The sequence below is a fragment of the Nicotiana attenuata genome, chromosome 8 (assembly GCF_001879085.1).
Source record: "Nicotiana attenuata strain UT chromosome 8, NIATTr2, whole genome shotgun sequence".
In the NCBI taxonomy this organism is placed as follows: Eukaryota; Viridiplantae; Streptophyta; class Magnoliopsida; order Solanales; family Solanaceae; genus Nicotiana; species Nicotiana attenuata.
Genome location: NC_031996.1, coordinates 41,110,060 through 41,127,429, shown reverse-complemented (window position 1 = coordinate 41,127,429; position 17,370 = coordinate 41,110,060). Strand labels below are relative to the sequence as shown.

The 17,370-nt window shown below is 35.0% G+C and overlaps 2 protein-coding genes across 3 annotated transcripts; both read left to right on the top strand.

Annotated features, from left to right (window-relative positions):
- LOC109231326 (autophagy-related protein 3) lies at positions 204–8,029 on the top strand. 2 transcript variants are annotated; one of them, XM_019396957.1, is made up of 10 exons: positions 205–518; positions 1,375–1,445; positions 1,968–2,084; positions 2,159–2,325; positions 4,673–4,758; positions 4,895–4,946; positions 6,058–6,123; positions 6,490–6,617; positions 7,268–7,372; positions 7,772–8,029. In XM_019396957.1, exons 1-9 carry the CDS (start codon positions 358–360, stop codon positions 7,362–7,364), a joined length of 945 nt encoding a protein of 314 aa, XP_019252502.1. In that variant the 5' UTR covers positions 205–357; the 3' UTR covers positions 7,365–7,372; positions 7,772–8,029. The 2 variants fall into 2 exon arrangements, with proteins under 2 accessions (XP_019252503.1, XP_019252502.1); XM_019396958.1 differs by lacking the exon at positions 7,772–8,029 and having other exon boundaries at positions 204–518; positions 6,490–6,639; positions 7,268–7,354.
- LOC109231325 (PLAT domain-containing protein 3-like) lies at positions 9,759–11,459 on the top strand. The gene is made up of 2 exons (XM_019396956.1): positions 9,759–9,898; positions 10,871–11,459. The coding sequence occupies exons 1-2, from the start codon at positions 9,824–9,826 to the stop codon at positions 11,339–11,341; spliced, it is 546 nt and encodes a 181-aa protein (XP_019252501.1). The 5' UTR covers positions 9,759–9,823; the 3' UTR covers positions 11,342–11,459.

Below are 17,370 nucleotides of genomic sequence, written 5' to 3'. Positions count from 1 at the left end.
GTAACCTTGTAATTACCACAAATTCTCAACCCCCTCCCTCGAAAATTGGAGAGTGTAATTATACCTCTCCAATTACATCCAATTTCATGCTGCTAGACAAACATGCCAAATTATATAATTACACTAAATTTCAATTTTTAGGTGGCTTTCCAAACATGCTCTAAATGTATGGTGTGTGAAATGATAAAGGTATAAACATAACGGGCCAAGTTGAAGATACGGTAAATTAGGCGCAATACAAGCTCCGGAAGGACACGGAAAGCACCGTGAGTCGTGGACTTCCGGCTTCCAACAGGAAAGGTGAGAAATCTTTATAACTCAGTCATCGGAATTCTGATACCTGTGAAAGCGGAGAAAATGGTACTTTCACAGAAGATTCACGAAGCATTCAAGGGCACAGTGGAGAGGATCACTAGCCCTCGCACCGTTTCTGCTTTCAAAGAGAAAGGTGTTCTCAGCATCAATGAGTTCATCATCGCCGGCGATAATCTCGTTTCCAAATGCCCTACTTGGTCTTGGTAAATCCTTCACTTCGTTTTCCACCTTCAACTTTAGCATCAATTGCTCACTTGAAGTCAAAGATAGAGAAGAAAAGGTGAAAAAAGAAAAACCGAAAAATTTCTGAGAAAGCGGAAGAGAAGACAGATTTTATCGTCTAACTTCTATGCATAGGCTCCAATTCATGCTCAAAACTTATGTGATATGGAATCAGATCAGTATACGTGTATATGATGGTACAATTAATTATTACTATAGAACTTGGCGTGTATATGTAGTCATTGTAATGACTTGTAGGATTAGCTGACTTGTTGTCGGAGACGGACCCAGGCTCAAAGCCCGTGGTTGCAGAGTATAGCTGTAGACTTAGTATAAATGTATTATTGAAGAAGTTTCACCTAGATATATAGCTATAGACAAAAGCAGTTAGTGTCCTGCACTTGCTGCTATAAGAGGTGGATTTGCCCCTGCTTCTTCTTTTCAAATTCAAAAACTTTATGGCCAAGCAGTTATGTTTTTCTTTTGAGTTTTGACTTACTGTTTCTACCATATGACTGCTCTTTCTTTCTTCTCTGGTATTGATTATCGACGAGCTAAGATGATTGATGCCCATTATTATTAGTTATGTCGTCTGAAGTGATGAATTTACTGACTAGAGACTATTGATATCTCCCATGCTTTAGGTTTTACTTTTTTTCAGTCTTCAGGGTGTTGTCTACTTTTGCTTGTTCTACATTGATTCTCGGCTTCTGATGCATATTATTTTACTTTGAAGATGAAAAATTTGTTTGCTTTCTAGGATTTTGTTTAAGCATTGGTCAAGGTAGTATTATTGCTCTCTGTTACTCGTATCACACTTCAATTGTTCATTGACAGGGAATCAGGTGAACCTAGCAAGAGGAAGTCATATTTACCTGCTGACAAGCAATTCTTGATAACTAGAAATGGTACTTATCATATAACTCCTCCACTCTTCATAGCATTCAATGCATTTGGGTTGACTAACTGATGTGCTCATGATGATTTCATTTTTTATCCACAATTAGCTAGAGTATTAATTTTCACTTCTTTATTATAGGAAGAAGCAGAGTTGATTTTGAAAAGCTAAATTAGGTGTTACAAGTCCTTCAAAAATTTGAGAAATAAGTTCTGATAGAATTGCCAAGTACTTTCTGCGTGTTGCTTGGTCTAAACGCAGTTGATATACCAATTTAACTGTTGGAACAAATATTATTTTCCCTTTCCCACCTACTACATCATCAAATTCTGGAACTTCCAGAATTACACAAATTAAACTTTGTTTTCATGATAACTTATAAAAAAAACTTTCTTATCATGCTAGTTTGAGTAGACCTTTTTTGATATTCACTTGCTCTTAAACGTCAGCTGATCATCTTTTTGGAATGCCTAGAATGGAAGAGTTTTATCATTCACCAGTAAGTTACGTGCCAATTTAACTTTGATCGCAGTTCCTTGCTTGAGGAGAGCCGCATCAGTAGAGGAAGAATATGAAGCTGCTGGAGGTGAAGTTCTGCTTGATAATGAGGAAAATGATGGTTGGCTTGCCACACATGGGAAACCTAAAGGTGTTCTTCATAACTGTGTGTCTAACAACAAATTGCATTATCTCATTGTGACATTTGTCCCGTTTATTTCGTAGAAAGAAAAAGTGACGAGGATGACAACTTGCCATCAATGGAAACATTAGAAATTAGCAAAAGGAATACTATCCAGTCAATCTCCTCATACTTTGGAGGCGAGGAGGAGGAAGATATACCAGACATGGGAGAGTACAATGAACCTGACAATCTCATTGAAACGGATCCTGTATGTGCTGTGGTTTCCTTTTCTTTTCCCCTTGTTTCTTGCTCTTCTAAAAGTGTGTGATTTGTGGTTAATCTCAACTATCTTCAGTTTCATCCTGCTGCAATTTCTTGTGTTTTATCTTCAAAAGGCTTTCTACAGAGTTTTTGCGTCTATCTGCTGTGTCTTTCTTTTTAATCATACAGAGGAATTGTTATATATTACAAAAAAAATGATCTATTCACCTGGTTGTAACTGTTCATACTCATCAAGTAAATTGCATGATGGTAACAAGAATGCTTTTGATATCGGTTTCGCTTGACGCTAGCGGGAGTTCATATAAGAAGAATATGCATGCATTTGTTGGACCATTAGTTACAGTTGTCATCAATGGCGGAGGTAGAATTTTCGCTAATGGGGTTCAAAAAAGAAAAGGTTAAAAAATTAAAAGAGACTGTGGCCAGTTGGGATTGAACAACAACCTCACAAAGGTTTGACCCCTGAGCTATGCATTTGGGTTGTGTCAAGGGGATTCACAATATAATATATAGAGGCACAAAATGTTTTTGCATATAGTGTAATTTTCTGGCAAAGGGGGTTCGGCCGAACCCCCTTAAATCCGCCCCTGGGTGTTATAGTGCTAGAATTTGTGGGACTTGATACGTGCATATATCTAAGATAATATGTATTATTGAACATGATGTGCTAAAAATTTGAACTAAAGCAACATTGCAAATATTAAGATTTTTTTTCCCACTATAACAAAAAAGAGATGGAAATGGGAGATGGTGGGTAAAAGTCAGAAATGTAGGTGTAGTGAAGAGACGAAAATGCCCCATGGTTGCTGATATTAATAGTGCAAACACAAGGACCATTCTGGCTTCCAACTTTTGTGTCATGCACAGTTGGTTAGCAATGGCCAACCTACATGAAGAATCATGGGTGTTCAAGCGCCCATTGTATTTGACCAGATTTGATATTCTTACATAGGCAATGAGGAACAAGTACCATAAAATTCAGTGAGCACCCTTAAATATAAAAGACAAATCGGTCCGCTTGGAAGCTGGTGATCTGCCAAACATTGTGGTGCAGGATCATTTCCTGCTTTGAACAATTTCAGCTTAGTTTTTATTTTTTGCCTTTCATTTTTCTTTATTTGCTTTCTTATTATCCAATTTTTCTTTTTTTGCTTTCTGTTTTACTTTCGCTTTTCTTTTTTTACTTTCTTCCCTATTCCCCCAAAGCCTCGTTCTCAAACTAGAACTCTTTTCTTTCCTTTTCTATTTTCAGTTCTTAATTCCTCTTTCCTTTTGTATTGTCTTCCTTTTCCTATCCCATTTTCCCACAAACAAACGAAATTTTCTCTTTCCCCACAACACAGCATAACTCCTTTTCAACTCCTCTTTTGGAGCTCCTTCCAACAACCACTCATGACTATAAAATCTTGGGTCTGCTACTGCTGGTTAGTTTAAGGAGTTGAGGTTTTATTAGTACTATAGATGATCACATTTACCAACCAAATGGATCTTATAACTTTCATGGCAAAAGTAGAATGTGTAACTATTCTACCACTAAGACATTCTTGGAAAAGATCTGTTCGAAAGTCTCTGAACAGCTAAGGTTACAACTCAACAGCATACAAGTACAAATGATTATGAAAGTGTTGTGGAGATCATACATGTTACTCGAGAACCCTCTGCATCTATTTGCCCGTATGAGGCCTGTGCTGGCTTATGAGATTATATAATAAGTTTATGGTTTTCTGCAGTTAATATGTTCTGGAGAAAGATCTGTTCAAAGCTAATGGTGTTGTTTTAAAAAAAAATTAAACAAATAAGGTTACTATTCAAGAGCGTTCAAGTGCAATTGCAATGAGAGTGTATTGGTCATGCACTTGATTGTTTTTGGTCCAAACCATTTGCATCTCCTTTGCTGTGTAAGAACCCATGCACGTATACACATTAATAAATAAGTTAATGGTTTTAAAGGAAGCCTTGTGGAGCCAGTTAATTTATTTTCTGTTTGTTTTACTTTGTTGGTGTGAAAAAAGGGTCACAAGTCCTTTGGCTATTTTTAATGAATTAATCTTGTCCTCCTTGAGGGAAAGAAGGTTGTTGTTGGGGGGTTGGGTGGGGTGGGTTTCTTTCTCAAGTTGAAATCTTTTAACTGAGTAAACCGCATTTCCTTGGGGAAAATCATTTTTGATTATAATTATTTAGGTACCATTCTGTGTTAGAAGATTTTTCCCCTATGTTTTTCTGCAAATTTGTTAAGACTTCAGATACAAGGGCTGGATTTCAGTAAATTATCATGCTGTGAGATTCTTTGATCACAATGCCAATATTTTCAATTTGTCATGAAATTTTCGCAGGCTACCCTTCAGACAGCATATCTTGTGGCTCATGAGCCTGACGATGACAATATTCTAAGAACCCGAACTTATGATATCAGCATCACGTAAGGCAACTCATTCATCAGATTAGTCATTCTTGTGCTTCCAATTTAATATAAGTGCTTATTTGCACAATTGTGGGCCTTATTTAGATGTCTCATTTGGCTTAAGGAAGTGTTATCAGATGGTTACTTTTTGCAGGTATGATAAGTATTATCAAACCCCTCGTGTGTGGCTCACTGGATATGATGAGGTCAGTCATAATAAACTGCTGTTATTTTAATTAATTGTTGGTTTTCATACTACAACAACAGCTATGCCTCAATCTCAAATTAGTTGGATCAGCTATATGAATTCTCAATATCTTCTCATTTGATTCCTGTGCTCAACAATTTTTTTAAGACAAATTTGCATATATATATATATATATACATATATATATATATATGTATATATATATATAAAATCAGCAAATTAGTGGTTCCTAGAATAGAAAGTCCCATGAGTTTCCTTTCTTTTTTATATCACTTTTTTATATATGCTTGATGTACTCAGATTTTCCTCCAATTGTTTTTTCTCCATTATTTATCAGTAACTTCAGAAACTAATGCAAACGCATGATCCAATCTAACTGAAATCTGCTCTGATTATGTAAAATATAGCCCATGTCAATTTCTCTGCAGATTTTTCTATTTCAAAATGATTGTTTATCCTGATTTTTGCTATTCACAAAAGAAGTTAAAATTTGCAGCAATATCTAATGCAGTGTATTAGATTATCTAATTCATCTTATCCTCCCCAGACCCCACATGTGGGAATTCACTGGGTTTGTTGTTGTTGTAATATCTAATGCAGTGTATCGCAGTGTATCATCTTTGAGTTTACTGGTTCTGATAAACTGAATTTACTGGAGTTCCTGAAATCCGACTTATCTTTTATTTTATTTTTATCATGCCGTGCTTATATTTCTTTTATCTGCAGAACTATGCAGTGTTCCTTTGCGATGAAATATAGCTTACCTATTTTAATGATTGATTTCTTTTGCCTATTTCCAAGTACTGCTTGAAGCACCGTATTCATACTTAACAATTCAGTTAACGCTGAATCAGTGTGGTTCCCTTATTGAAAGCCACATAAGCTATATTCTGGTCTTTCAAAACATCATTATACAGGAGATAATGTATGTTCCTCTGAAGAAATAAGATTCCCTTTGTTAGACATGCATCATGGTCCTCTCTGCAGAACTTTATAATTGTTTGAAAACTGATCAACTATGAAAACTTTTGGGCCTTTGGCATTTCATGAGGCCTAAGTTTTTGTTTGACGCATAGTAAATGAGTGCTGCTCTTGTTTTTATATGGCAGTCAAGGATGCTTCTGCAACCAGAACTTGTACTTGAAGATGTCAGTCAAGACCATGCACGTAAAACGGTGAGCAACATGTTTTAGGTCTGGATGTTATTTATGGACAAGCTTCAGTTAAATTTTTGAGACATTAGCTCTTTTCTTTCTTTAAAGCTACTGCTGTTGAGTTAGAGACTCACTGCAATACAAGCAGGTGCATTGTTGCTTGAATCTAGTTCCACTACAATTTCTGATCAAGTTGGAAAAATAGTGTTGTTTCCCGGCGGAGTCTGGTTTTAAGCGCGTGTATTTTTACCCTATTTCTTTTTTAAGTTCTTATGCATTTTGTGAGTTTGTCCAGGTATTTTTACCTTTAAGAAAAAGTCTGTGAATTCCTCATTGGGAAGTCTGTCACTTTACTTTTAGTTGTTGGTTGTCAATATTGTTATACAGGTAACCGTTGAAGACCATCCACATCTACCAGGAAAACATGCTTCGGTACATCCATGTCGACATGGGGCTGTCATGAAAAAGATCATTGATGTTCTGATGTCACGGGGAGTTGAACCAGAAGTTGACAAGTACAGTAGATTCTAACTTTAGGTCATTTACCTATGTTTTTCAGCCAGTAATAGACATGCTCACATAATATGCATGGTACAAGATGATCTAATTTGGTCACTGGAAGATCAGTAGTACATAACATATGTGGATACATGCAAATGCTTGTGCACATCATGGCAATACTGGTTATGTTAGTCATTCACACTGAAATGAGCTTTGAGCTGCAGCTATAAACCGCGTGGGGATTTTAGCTTAAATTTTCCCATAAGCTTTTTCACGAGCAGTGATGGTTTCCCTCATGAAAGTTTAGGAATCAATTGTGTCTTTGCTAGAAGCTATATAGCAACCTCGCGTCATGTTCTCGGATTCTTCTTCATATCTCATTGGTGGCTGCTGGAAGGGATCATGCAGCTGCAGGAGCATCTTGTAGCCACAGTAGTCTTATACATGCTGTTTCGTTTGAATAAATTGGACACATACAAATCTTCAGCCCCATTAGATTTTTCATTTAAAAAGTAAAGCATTATGATACAGAAATTCGTTTTACTAGATTAAAAATAGGCGTAAAAATAATTCATTTGAATTTTTTGTATATTTGCATGAGGTTTTATGATAAAAGTTTTTATCTCTTCTCTGGAACATTGATCTTAAGCACCCCAATTGACAGGTACCTTTTCCTATTCTTGAAATTTATGGCTTCCGTCATTCCGACAATTGAATATGATTACACCATGGACTTTGATCTTGGTAGCAGCAGCAACTGAATTAAGAGGTAAACTTCCTTATTTGACGTCTATAGTTCTGTGAGTTATTTCAAGCTTAGACTATATGCTAACCATAAATCAGAAATGACCTCCATTAGATAAATTTTTAGGTGACCTTGTAAGGCTTTTGATGTCGTTGGTTTTTTTTTTTTTTTTTTTTTTTGCTGTTTGCTGTACCCAAAAAAGAGGTCTTTCTGCTTCGGCTTGTGTCTGCATTCTAAAGCCAGGGGCATAAGAGACCCCAACTGCATTCCAAAATTGTATGCTTTATCATTTTCAGATACTAAGAGTGAATGGGGCATGGTGTCGTTTTTCTTTTCTTTTTTCGGGTTTTTCAGTATTTTGGTATGGTGATGATTTTGAATGTTCCTACTTCAATCTCTTTCCTTTTTCCCACCTCTTTTCAGATGAATATGTTGCACATACAATGTCATGCCAGAGACCCTAGCGATGATGCGTCTCTTCATTTCATCCAACCTGTGATCAGTGTTGCTTGTACAGTTTGTACATAGCATTAACAGCTCTAATTCTGAAATATGTGGTGCATATGCTTATCATCAGCTTCCCTTGTTTATTTTACGTTTAATAAGACGAATTTGATGTTAATTTTGAATATAAATTTGCACGATTAACTTAAAGGTTGAAACTTTTGTTATTAGTTTTTATTAAGGTAACTGAACGAAAACAACAGAAGTCGTGATTAACTGAAATTGCTCTAAAGGGACGGTCTCTGTTTCCTACATCGATTCTTTTTCTATTTTCCCCCTTCTTTTGGTACTTAAAGTTTAGATGAGGAGAAGTTACATTAAATAACAGAGGTCAGGGCATTCTACTAACCAAATAAAGGACTGACATTGTCACCAACTCACCGTCATCACCAGCAATAATAGAACCTAAAATCGTTTTGACTTTTTTTTTATAGAAGTTCTCGAAAATTTTTCATAGAAGTTTAGCCATGCTTAAATGTAAAAACAGGTGAAAATCAATCAACAAATATACTACGGAGAATAAGACAAGAACCCAAATTGATGTTTTTCCTTTAAAAAAATAAATAATAATAATGATATTATTATTTCGGACCAAGTTTTCGAAACAGCACCTTTCTTTGGATTGTTTTCCAAAATCTTCTTTTTCCCAAGATGTAATTTTCCAACCAATGAGCTTCCACAATCTGTTTTCTTCTTTATTATATGCTTCAACTGTTCAACATACAAGCATTATACGCCGATATACATATAGCTGATTCCTATACTTATTTCTTTTTTCTTTTTTTTCTCTCTGTAATTCTGTCCTGAAAAACTCAAGTATCCCTTCCATTAGGGGAAAATATCTCTGATTCAATATGAGGGTGATGTCAGTTGATATTCCTAATCAATTTTTTATTATAAAAAAGAATAGAATAATTAGCATGATAACAGTGTCGATCTTAGATGACTGTCACGTGGTGCTCGTTCTTATCCCCTCATACGTGAATCATCATCCATTCTTAAATAAATTATATTCAGATTGAGTAGGTGAACACTTAAACAGTCTTTAAGCATGGTCCAAATAAATCTGCCAATGCCCATGTGTGACAGCAATAAACTAGAAAATTTGCCAAGTTGATGAATAACATTATCATCTCATGCCTCTCGTGGCATATTCTTTAAACCTGCAGTAGAGACGAGACCCTCCCGAATAGCCTAATTTTCAGAAAGTAATGTAGACATTAGATTATACACCCATATATATTTACTGGTTATAATTATTATTGTCGTTGCTCATTATGTGTATTTATTATTTTAGGGCTCTGGTCCCATTAGCTTTTTTTTTCTTAGCAAATACAATATCCAGTTCTGCGCTCCACGTTCCCAACAAATAGATTAAAGAAAATAATTATATCAAATGGGAAAACAAAAGGCATATATAGGTAACCGATAAACCCGGAGAAAAAGAAAACCAATGAACTGTTTATTAACTGGTACAGTACAATGATAATCTTCTAATAATAAATGTGAATTTAATTGTTGAAATTGGAGAATAGCTTGAATATCTGAAGTCAATGAAAAAGAAGAACAAAAATATTAGAGAAAGATAGAGAAGAGTGGATTCCGGATCGACCATTTACATATATTATTTTCTTTTTAATAAAAGAAATGATATAAATAAAAAGAAGAGAAAAGCAATTTAACTTTATTTTAAAAGTTGTTGACTCAAATAGCTGGCCTGATCAATATTTACTTTCCCTAGCTTGTATACATAATATATGAATTATACAAAATTATACACGAATATTATATATATGTTGCTGCCATTTTTAGTTTAAGAGATTATGCGTGCGACTATTTGAGTTAATTAATGAAGGGGGTGTGGTGCGCCTACAGATCAGTAATGACTGGGCCCAATATTTCCTTTATAATGAAGGGTGCTAGTTTAATTAGACGAAGCCAAGTTTGGAAAATCTCAAAAGAAAGAAAGAAATGATGACGAATCGCCACTTCCTCTTTGCTGTTGTTTTCACTTTTTTTCTTTCAGCTGTTGCAGCTGATTCTTCTGTAAGTCCGTTATGTATTTCTTGATTTCACTATACTTTATGCTTTTAGCTTGATTCCAGCTGAAGTCTTAAAGATCAACCTGATCCAACTTTAGGATTGAGTTTCATTAATTTTATGTTGACCGTAATTCGTCAAACTCTACTATGATTACAGATCATATGTTGCTTTTGTAATTATTACTACTAATTTATTGCATCATCCAGGTTCCAGTATAATGTGATTATGCTTTATTATATATGATGATTATGTCCCTTTTTGCTTGCCTTGCTCGTCATTTTTAAATCAACACACTCATATAACCTTTCGAACCAGTACTTATTTACCTGCTTCTTTTCATTCTCTAGTGAAGCATATGCTTGAAAATGCGGATCCAGGATTTTAAGTTTATGGGTTCCTGTCGCAATTTCAAATTAATATACAATAATAACTGGGTTCACAAATAGATATTTATAGATATTTAATAATTTTTTTAACAAAAATACAGGGTCTACGCAAAAGTTACTGGGTTCCCGGGAACCCGTATCTTACACCCTAGATCAGCCCCTGCTTGAGATCTGAATATGTACATTCATAAACAACATCCTGTAAAGATATTCTTTTTATTAACTGTGATAGTCATAGAGGAAAATGTTAACGTTATAATTGAAAACTTAGTTTGACAAAGGAACGTCACATCAAAGTATTTGATTAGCTTGACGGATTTCATTCTTAGAAGAGGAGGAACGAGAATTTGTACTTTACTCCTCCTTGTCAATAGGAACTTTCTATGCCATGACTTTAGGTTACGTTTGTAATAACTATAAGTTACAATCAGGTCACTTGTAAGATAATTCTAGGTAGATTTTATGATAAAAATGGTAATTAACCTGCAATAACATAGTAGTATTAAATATACTGATACTCAGTGTATATTATACTTAAACTTTGGCAATCTTCGGAAGATGATGTCTTACGGATATTTTGGTGATGCAGGAAGACTGTGTATACACATTGTATGTTAAAACTGGATCAATCATAAAGGGAGGAACAGACTCCAAAATCAGCGTTACACTTGGCGATGCTAAAGGAAAATCAGTAGTATATATTCCAGATCTAGAGAAATGGGGTTTAATGGGCCCAAATTATGATTACTACGAAAGGGGTAATATGGACATCTTCACTGGTAGAGGCCAATGTTTGAGCCCACCAATTTGCAGGCTTAATGTTACTTCTGATGGATCAGGTGAGCACCACGGTTGGTTCTTGGATTTTGTTGAGACTACTTTTACTGGGCCACACAAAACTTGTAGCCAATCCATATTCTATGTCGAACAATGGTTGGCTTCTGATGCACCTCCTTATGAGTTATCAGTTTCTCTTGATGGTTGTAAAAAGAAGACTGGGCTTGGACAACATGCTCGGCGTTTTGTTGTGGGCAAGCCCAATGGGTCTGCTTCAGAATAGTTTGGCCCATTGGAGTTCATTTTGTCGCTGAGATGTTTTTCATGTGTAGACATGTCCACGCGTTGTCTTGTGTTTCCCCTCCTCTTTGGTTGAAATAAATTTCTTGTTTGGGGCTTCCTTTCTTGTTTGTTTACTTGGCGTATCTTTCACTTATTGCAATCTTTTATGTACTTAACAAGGGGTTTAAAGCTCTGGTAAGTTAAAAGATTAACGTAGCATAATCCTATAACTACGGTGGAGCCATGATTTTCTTAAAATATAAAGAAGTAAGTACACGAATAGTTCACAAAAATACTATTCTACGAATGAGCACAATGTTATTACATTATCAGAATTGTACTAAACGAGGTTTCATTTCTTGAAATATTTTGAACAATAGCATCTTTTTCTACATAAGGCAGCGTGCAATTGCTCAAAAATTCGTCATTGATTCGACTTTGCACTGCTATATTGGAAAAGCTCTTTCATTTTTTTTTTCTTTCTGTCCTATCTATTTATGCTCAATTAGTTTATATTCTTATGTATATTTGTTAGTATTCTAAAAAGGGACAAAATATCTTTTGCTGGACAAATTATTGAATTGCAAAGAAGGTAGGTTCTTATCAAACAGAGTGATACAAGAAATAGTGTTTATAACGAAGAAATGATGAAGCTACCGACTTGAATGGATAAAAGACAGTCTTTATAATTTACTTACATAAATGTCCCAAATAAATCTCAACTTACCAACCTCTAGCCATTAGTCATAGACTTACCAAAACTAGCCAACAAAAATTGAAAAACCAAATAATAGGGTTCTTTCTCTCAAAGAATCACATGCAAAAATCACCTTCCATATTTTTAAGCGTGATTAGCAACATTAGATACAAGACGGAAAGGAAATTTCATGGACGGAGTAGCAAATAAGGTGATCAAATACAAAAATCTATACAATATTCCAAAAATCTAAACAAAAAAGGAACTTTTTCAATGGGTATAGTTGAAATTCATTGAAAATATATAAATAAGTCAATATACAAAATTTGAGGAAGATTGGAGGTGATTTGGGCTAGTTTTGCATCAAAATTCGTAATTAAATCGAGTTCAAAAAAAGTCTTCTGCGACACATGTATCAAACATGAATCACGCATGTATCTCACACACAGGTATACATGGATGTACATATGATACACAAATGATACATATGTGATACACAAATGATACACAGTGTGATACACATATCATTTTTTTTTCATGTTCAGCTTTTACTTCGAATTTTCAATTCAAACCACCTCAAAACTTCACCAAATCATCCCAAAACTGAGATTCAAGCTCCTTAAGTTGTGCCCAATCTATTATAATAACACCCATTCAAAACAAAGCAAAAATGTGATATTTTTTGCTACAAATAGCTAATTGGCTAATTTGGCTAATATTAGTAATATTTTATCAATTGGCCAATTTTGTAGTGAGCTACTTATAAATGGACATAGCTGGTAATTTCCCTATAATTTATGCTTGACATTTGTGTGTCTTGTGGATCTATAAGACATTAGTTCAAAATTTCTCCTCAAAATCTTTTTCGCTACAAGTCTTTTCTTTTACTAATACTAGTATTAGTACCCGCGCGATGCGCGGACAAACCATTTCAAATTGCGAAAGGTTGTTTGAATCATGTACAAATAACCTTAAAATATAAGCCTCTCAGATAAAAATTATATAACATGAGAATTTAATTATGAAGTAGGATATGAATTCTCGTAGTAGACAACCAATCTTTTTAATATATATTTGTAGCAACCTAACCCCTTTATTTTAGTACTTGTATTTTGTTCCGCCATCGATATTAAAGAATACTGCATATCATATTGTGATCTGTCTTGTTCGAGCACATTAGACCATATTACTTTAACAAAATTCTTACTATCACTTTATTTTTATCTGGAAGTCAAATATGTCTTATTTTATCACATCATTTTTACGTAAATTCTTTTTTTTTTTGTTCTTTTCTTATAGTTATTGTATTATTTAATATTTAATATTATTATACTATCATATAACTTTTTATTAGCTTATAATTAAATTAATGTCTTGCTTATTATTCTTTTAATAGTATTTAATAAAAATAAATATTTTATTCTTGAAATTTGATATATTTGTATGCTTTTATCCTCTTATTCATAATATTTTAATCATTTAAATTTATCAGTAATATTTTAAATATAAATTAATTATTTTATTTTCTCTATTTTAAATTAATTTAAAGTATAAGTATCCTCACACTACCTCTATTTTTTTTAATACATTCTCTTCCCTACGTAATATTTGCAAAAACAAAAAAAATACTTATCTCAAATTCAAATAATTCTTATCATTCTATTTTCTAAATTGGACTGTATTTTCAAAAAATTATGCTATGATTTCAAACTCAAACTAACTGCACTCAATTCAGATTTTAATCATAGAATTATTTTTTCTTAATTGTTTGAACATATTATATCTAATGTTATAGTAATATTTTCACTGCATTATATTTCTTTACGTAAATTTTCTTTCTTTTTTAGTTTTGAGATACAAATATAATTTTTGTACAATTACCTATATTAGAAATTATTTTGTAATTAAAATTTTTTTTTATTGTTTTATTTTTCATAAACAAGACTTCAATTTCGCGGTATTATCCGTAATTTGAGCATTCACATCATCGTTTTAAGAACTTTCTAATCTCAAATTTAAATATTCTTTTCTTTTCATTTCTAATGTAAACTTTCTCNTGTGAATTTTCATTAACTTGTAACTTTATTTAATATCATTATCAACTACTTTTCTTTACTAATATAAGATAAATATATAATTTTTTAATTATAAATAAATATTTATTTTGTTTTAAAACGATTGCTCAAAAATTTTAAATTATTTAAAATTTAATAATATTTTTAAGTATTGTATATTTCCTTTATATTATTTTCTAAACTTATGATTTATAAATGTCCTTAAATCTCTAATTTATTTTTATTGTTCAATATTTTTAGTTTTTGATTTTACTATTAGACTTGAGTTATGTGGACTTATTGTGACGACCCAAAGGGGTTATCACCTGTATTCCTACTCACTCTGTATTTCTGAGACCGTGAGAACCTCACTTGGGGGTTGCCTCGAATTTGTGTGTGAAGTCCGGGCGCGTAGCCGGAACGTTTAAATATGAATTTGCGAGAAAGATAATAAAATTTTGATGTTTTAATTGATTAAGTTTGACTTCGGTCAACGTTTTGAGCAAACGGACCCGGACTCGTGATTCGACAGTCCCGGAGGGTACGTAGGACAATATGGGACTTGGGGGTGTGCCCGGAATCAAATTCCGAGGTCCCGAGTCCGAGGGATGAATTTTTACGTGAAATTATTTTTCTGAAAATAATTAAAGAATTGGAAAGTGTTATTTGTTTAGAAGACTGTGCTGTTGGGCTCGTATTTTGGTTCCGACGCCCGGCACAAGTCTTAAATATGAGTTAAGCAATTGCTGTGAAGTTTGGTTAGATTTGGACGTCATTTGACGCGTTTTGAGCTAGAAGCAGTAAAATTTTATGTTTCATGGAAATTGGAAGGAAATCATGGGTCTTGAGGCCTAATTTGATGTTGTTTTGGCGATTTGATCGCACGGAGGAGTCCGTAGGATATTTTTGGAGTTATGTGCATGTTTGGTTTGGAGCCCCGAGGGCTCAGGTGAGTTTTGAGTGGGTCCCGGGAGGGTCTTAGGCTTAAAAGTATCAGAAACTTGCAGGTCCAGGTGTTGCAGGCCCCCAGCGCGGCCGCGGTCATATTTGCGCGGTCCGCTCTGGAAGCCGCGCGGCCGTGGTGCATTTTTGCGCGGTCCGCGTGGCTAGGTTCAGAGGGCCAGTGGATTCCTGGTCAACCAGCGCGGCCGCGCACCAAATTAGTGCGGTCCGCGCTGGGTAGGTTCAGAGAGTCATTTTTCTTCCCTTCCTCGGCGCGGCCGCGGTGCATTCTTGTGCGGTCGGCGCCAGCCTTCAGTAAAGTATATAAAGTCGGGATTTTCAGTCATTTTTCACTTTTTCAAAACCCAAAACATAAGGGGCGATTTTCCAAACGATTCTTCTTCTTCTTCAAAACGATTGGTAAGTGATTCCTAACTTATTTTCTTTACTCCTTAACATCTTTAAACATAATTTCAACTTCAAAACCAAGATTTTAATGGGGAAATTTGGGAATTTAGGGTAGAACTAGGGTTTCTAAATTTGGGGGTTTTGGACCTCAATTCGTGGTCCGATTCCAAAATAACTTACATATTTTAGTTCATGGGGGAATGGGTAATCGGGTTTTGGTTCGAACCTCGGGTTTTGACCACGTGGGCCCGGGGGCGTTTTGGAAAATTTTGAGTAAAACTTTGGGAAATTTACTTTTCATGCATTCAAATTTATTAGATTAGCATTTGTTGAAACACTCAAGTATTCGTGACTAGATTCGAGCGGTTTGGTGGTGAATTCGAAGGGTAAAGCGATACTAGAGGCTTGAGTTGAGTTTGGAGCGTTTGAGGTAAGTGTTTGATCTAACTTTGGTTTGAGGGAATAGGATTAGAGTATTATTTGCTAATTGCTAAATGTTGAGTACGGTGTATAGGCATGGTGACGAGTATCTATACACCGGTGTCTAGCATGACCGTGAGTCCTTGCTTGTGCTTATTTGGGATCTTGTAGTGACCCTTCCTTGTTTAATTGATGGACTCGATATAATGTGAACAACACGAAGAGAAAATATGATTTGTAAACTCCTTGGAGCGTTGGCTCGAAATATGACACGATTAAGACATAAGAAATGAACGAAAGAGGAAGAGATGTAATTACTCCCTTGCCGGGACGTGTAAGTTATTGTTATTGCTCCCTTGCCGGGAATTAACTGTTTATTTGTATTCTCCCTTGCCGGGATGGTTGAATTGATACTTGTTCCCTTGCCGGGAAATCCTTATATATTATGAAATGGGATCGTGTGGCACGCCGACCACTTATATATTATGAAATGGGATCGTGTGGCACGCCGACCACTTATATATTAGGAAATGGGATCGTGTGGCACGCCGACCACTTATGTATTATGAAATGGGATCGTGTGGCACGCCGACCACTTATATATTATGAAATGGGATTGTGTGGCACGCCGACCACATATGTAGATTATGAGATCTGGTGTAGTTTCGTGTTTACTTCTGATAAGTTGCCTCCATCTGTATTTCCCCTAAGCCGGTCCCCTCCCCGCCTTAGCTAGTATTTTCTGCTGTTATTTCATTGTGCTTGCATATACATATATGCCTGCACAGGTTGTTTTTGGTAGGTCCTGTCTAGCCTCGTCACTACTTCGCCGGGGTTAGGCCAGGCACTTACCAGCACATGGGGTCGGTTGTGCTGATACTACACTCTGTGCATTTTTGCACAGGTCCAGGTATTGAGCAGCAGCAACAGCATTAGCACGGGGGCGAACCTTCAGTCCAGAGAGACCCGAGGTAGCTTGCAGGCGTCCGCAGACCCGGCGTCTCCCTTCTATCTTTACATTTGGCTGTCATCTCATTGTACCCGAGATAAACAGATTATGTTTCTTTTCATACTTTGTATGTAGTACTCCTTAGATGTTCATGAGTATGTGACTCCAGTCCCGGGGTAGAGATATATGTGTTGGAACTTCTGTATTATCGATCATCTATCTACGTTTAAGTGTTCCGCTTATATTTTAATTTCGTCGTCTTTATTTAATGCTGTTAATTGTAAAAATAAAAAGAACAGGGGTTTAATGAAATTGCTAATTAAGTTGGCTTGCCTAGCTCCTATTAGTAGGCGCCATCACGACCCTCGAGGGTGGGAAATCCAGGTCGTGACACTTATATTATGACTTTTCTTATCATGATATAAAAAACTTTCTCATCTCAAATTTAAATAAGTTTTACCCTTTTTCCTATGATAAAAAATCTGAATTTTTATTTTTTTTCTCTATTTATTCTTTATTTGATTTTATATTATTCAATACCTACTATTATTACATTGTCA

Excerpts from the sequence above, each read along its gene's own strand:
- LOC109231326 (XM_019396957.1), top strand. The coding sequence starts at position 358 with ATGGTACTTTCACAGAAGATTCACGAAGCATTCAAGGGCACAGTGGAG. Across the intron at positions 1,446-1,967 it reads ATTCTTGATAACTAGAAATG|TTCCTTGCTTGAGGAGAGCC; the intron begins GTACTTATCATA and ends CTTTGATCGCAG. Across the intron at positions 2,326-4,672 it reads ATCTCATTGAAACGGATCCT|GCTACCCTTCAGACAGCATA; the intron begins GTATGTGCTGTG and ends AAATTTTCGCAG.
- LOC109231325 (XM_019396956.1), top strand. The coding sequence starts at position 9,824 with ATGATGACGAATCGCCACTTCCTCTTTGCTGTTGTTTTCACTTTTTTT. Across the intron at positions 9,899-10,870 it reads CTGTTGCAGCTGATTCTTCT|GAAGACTGTGTATACACATT; the intron begins GTAAGTCCGTTA and ends TTGGTGATGCAG.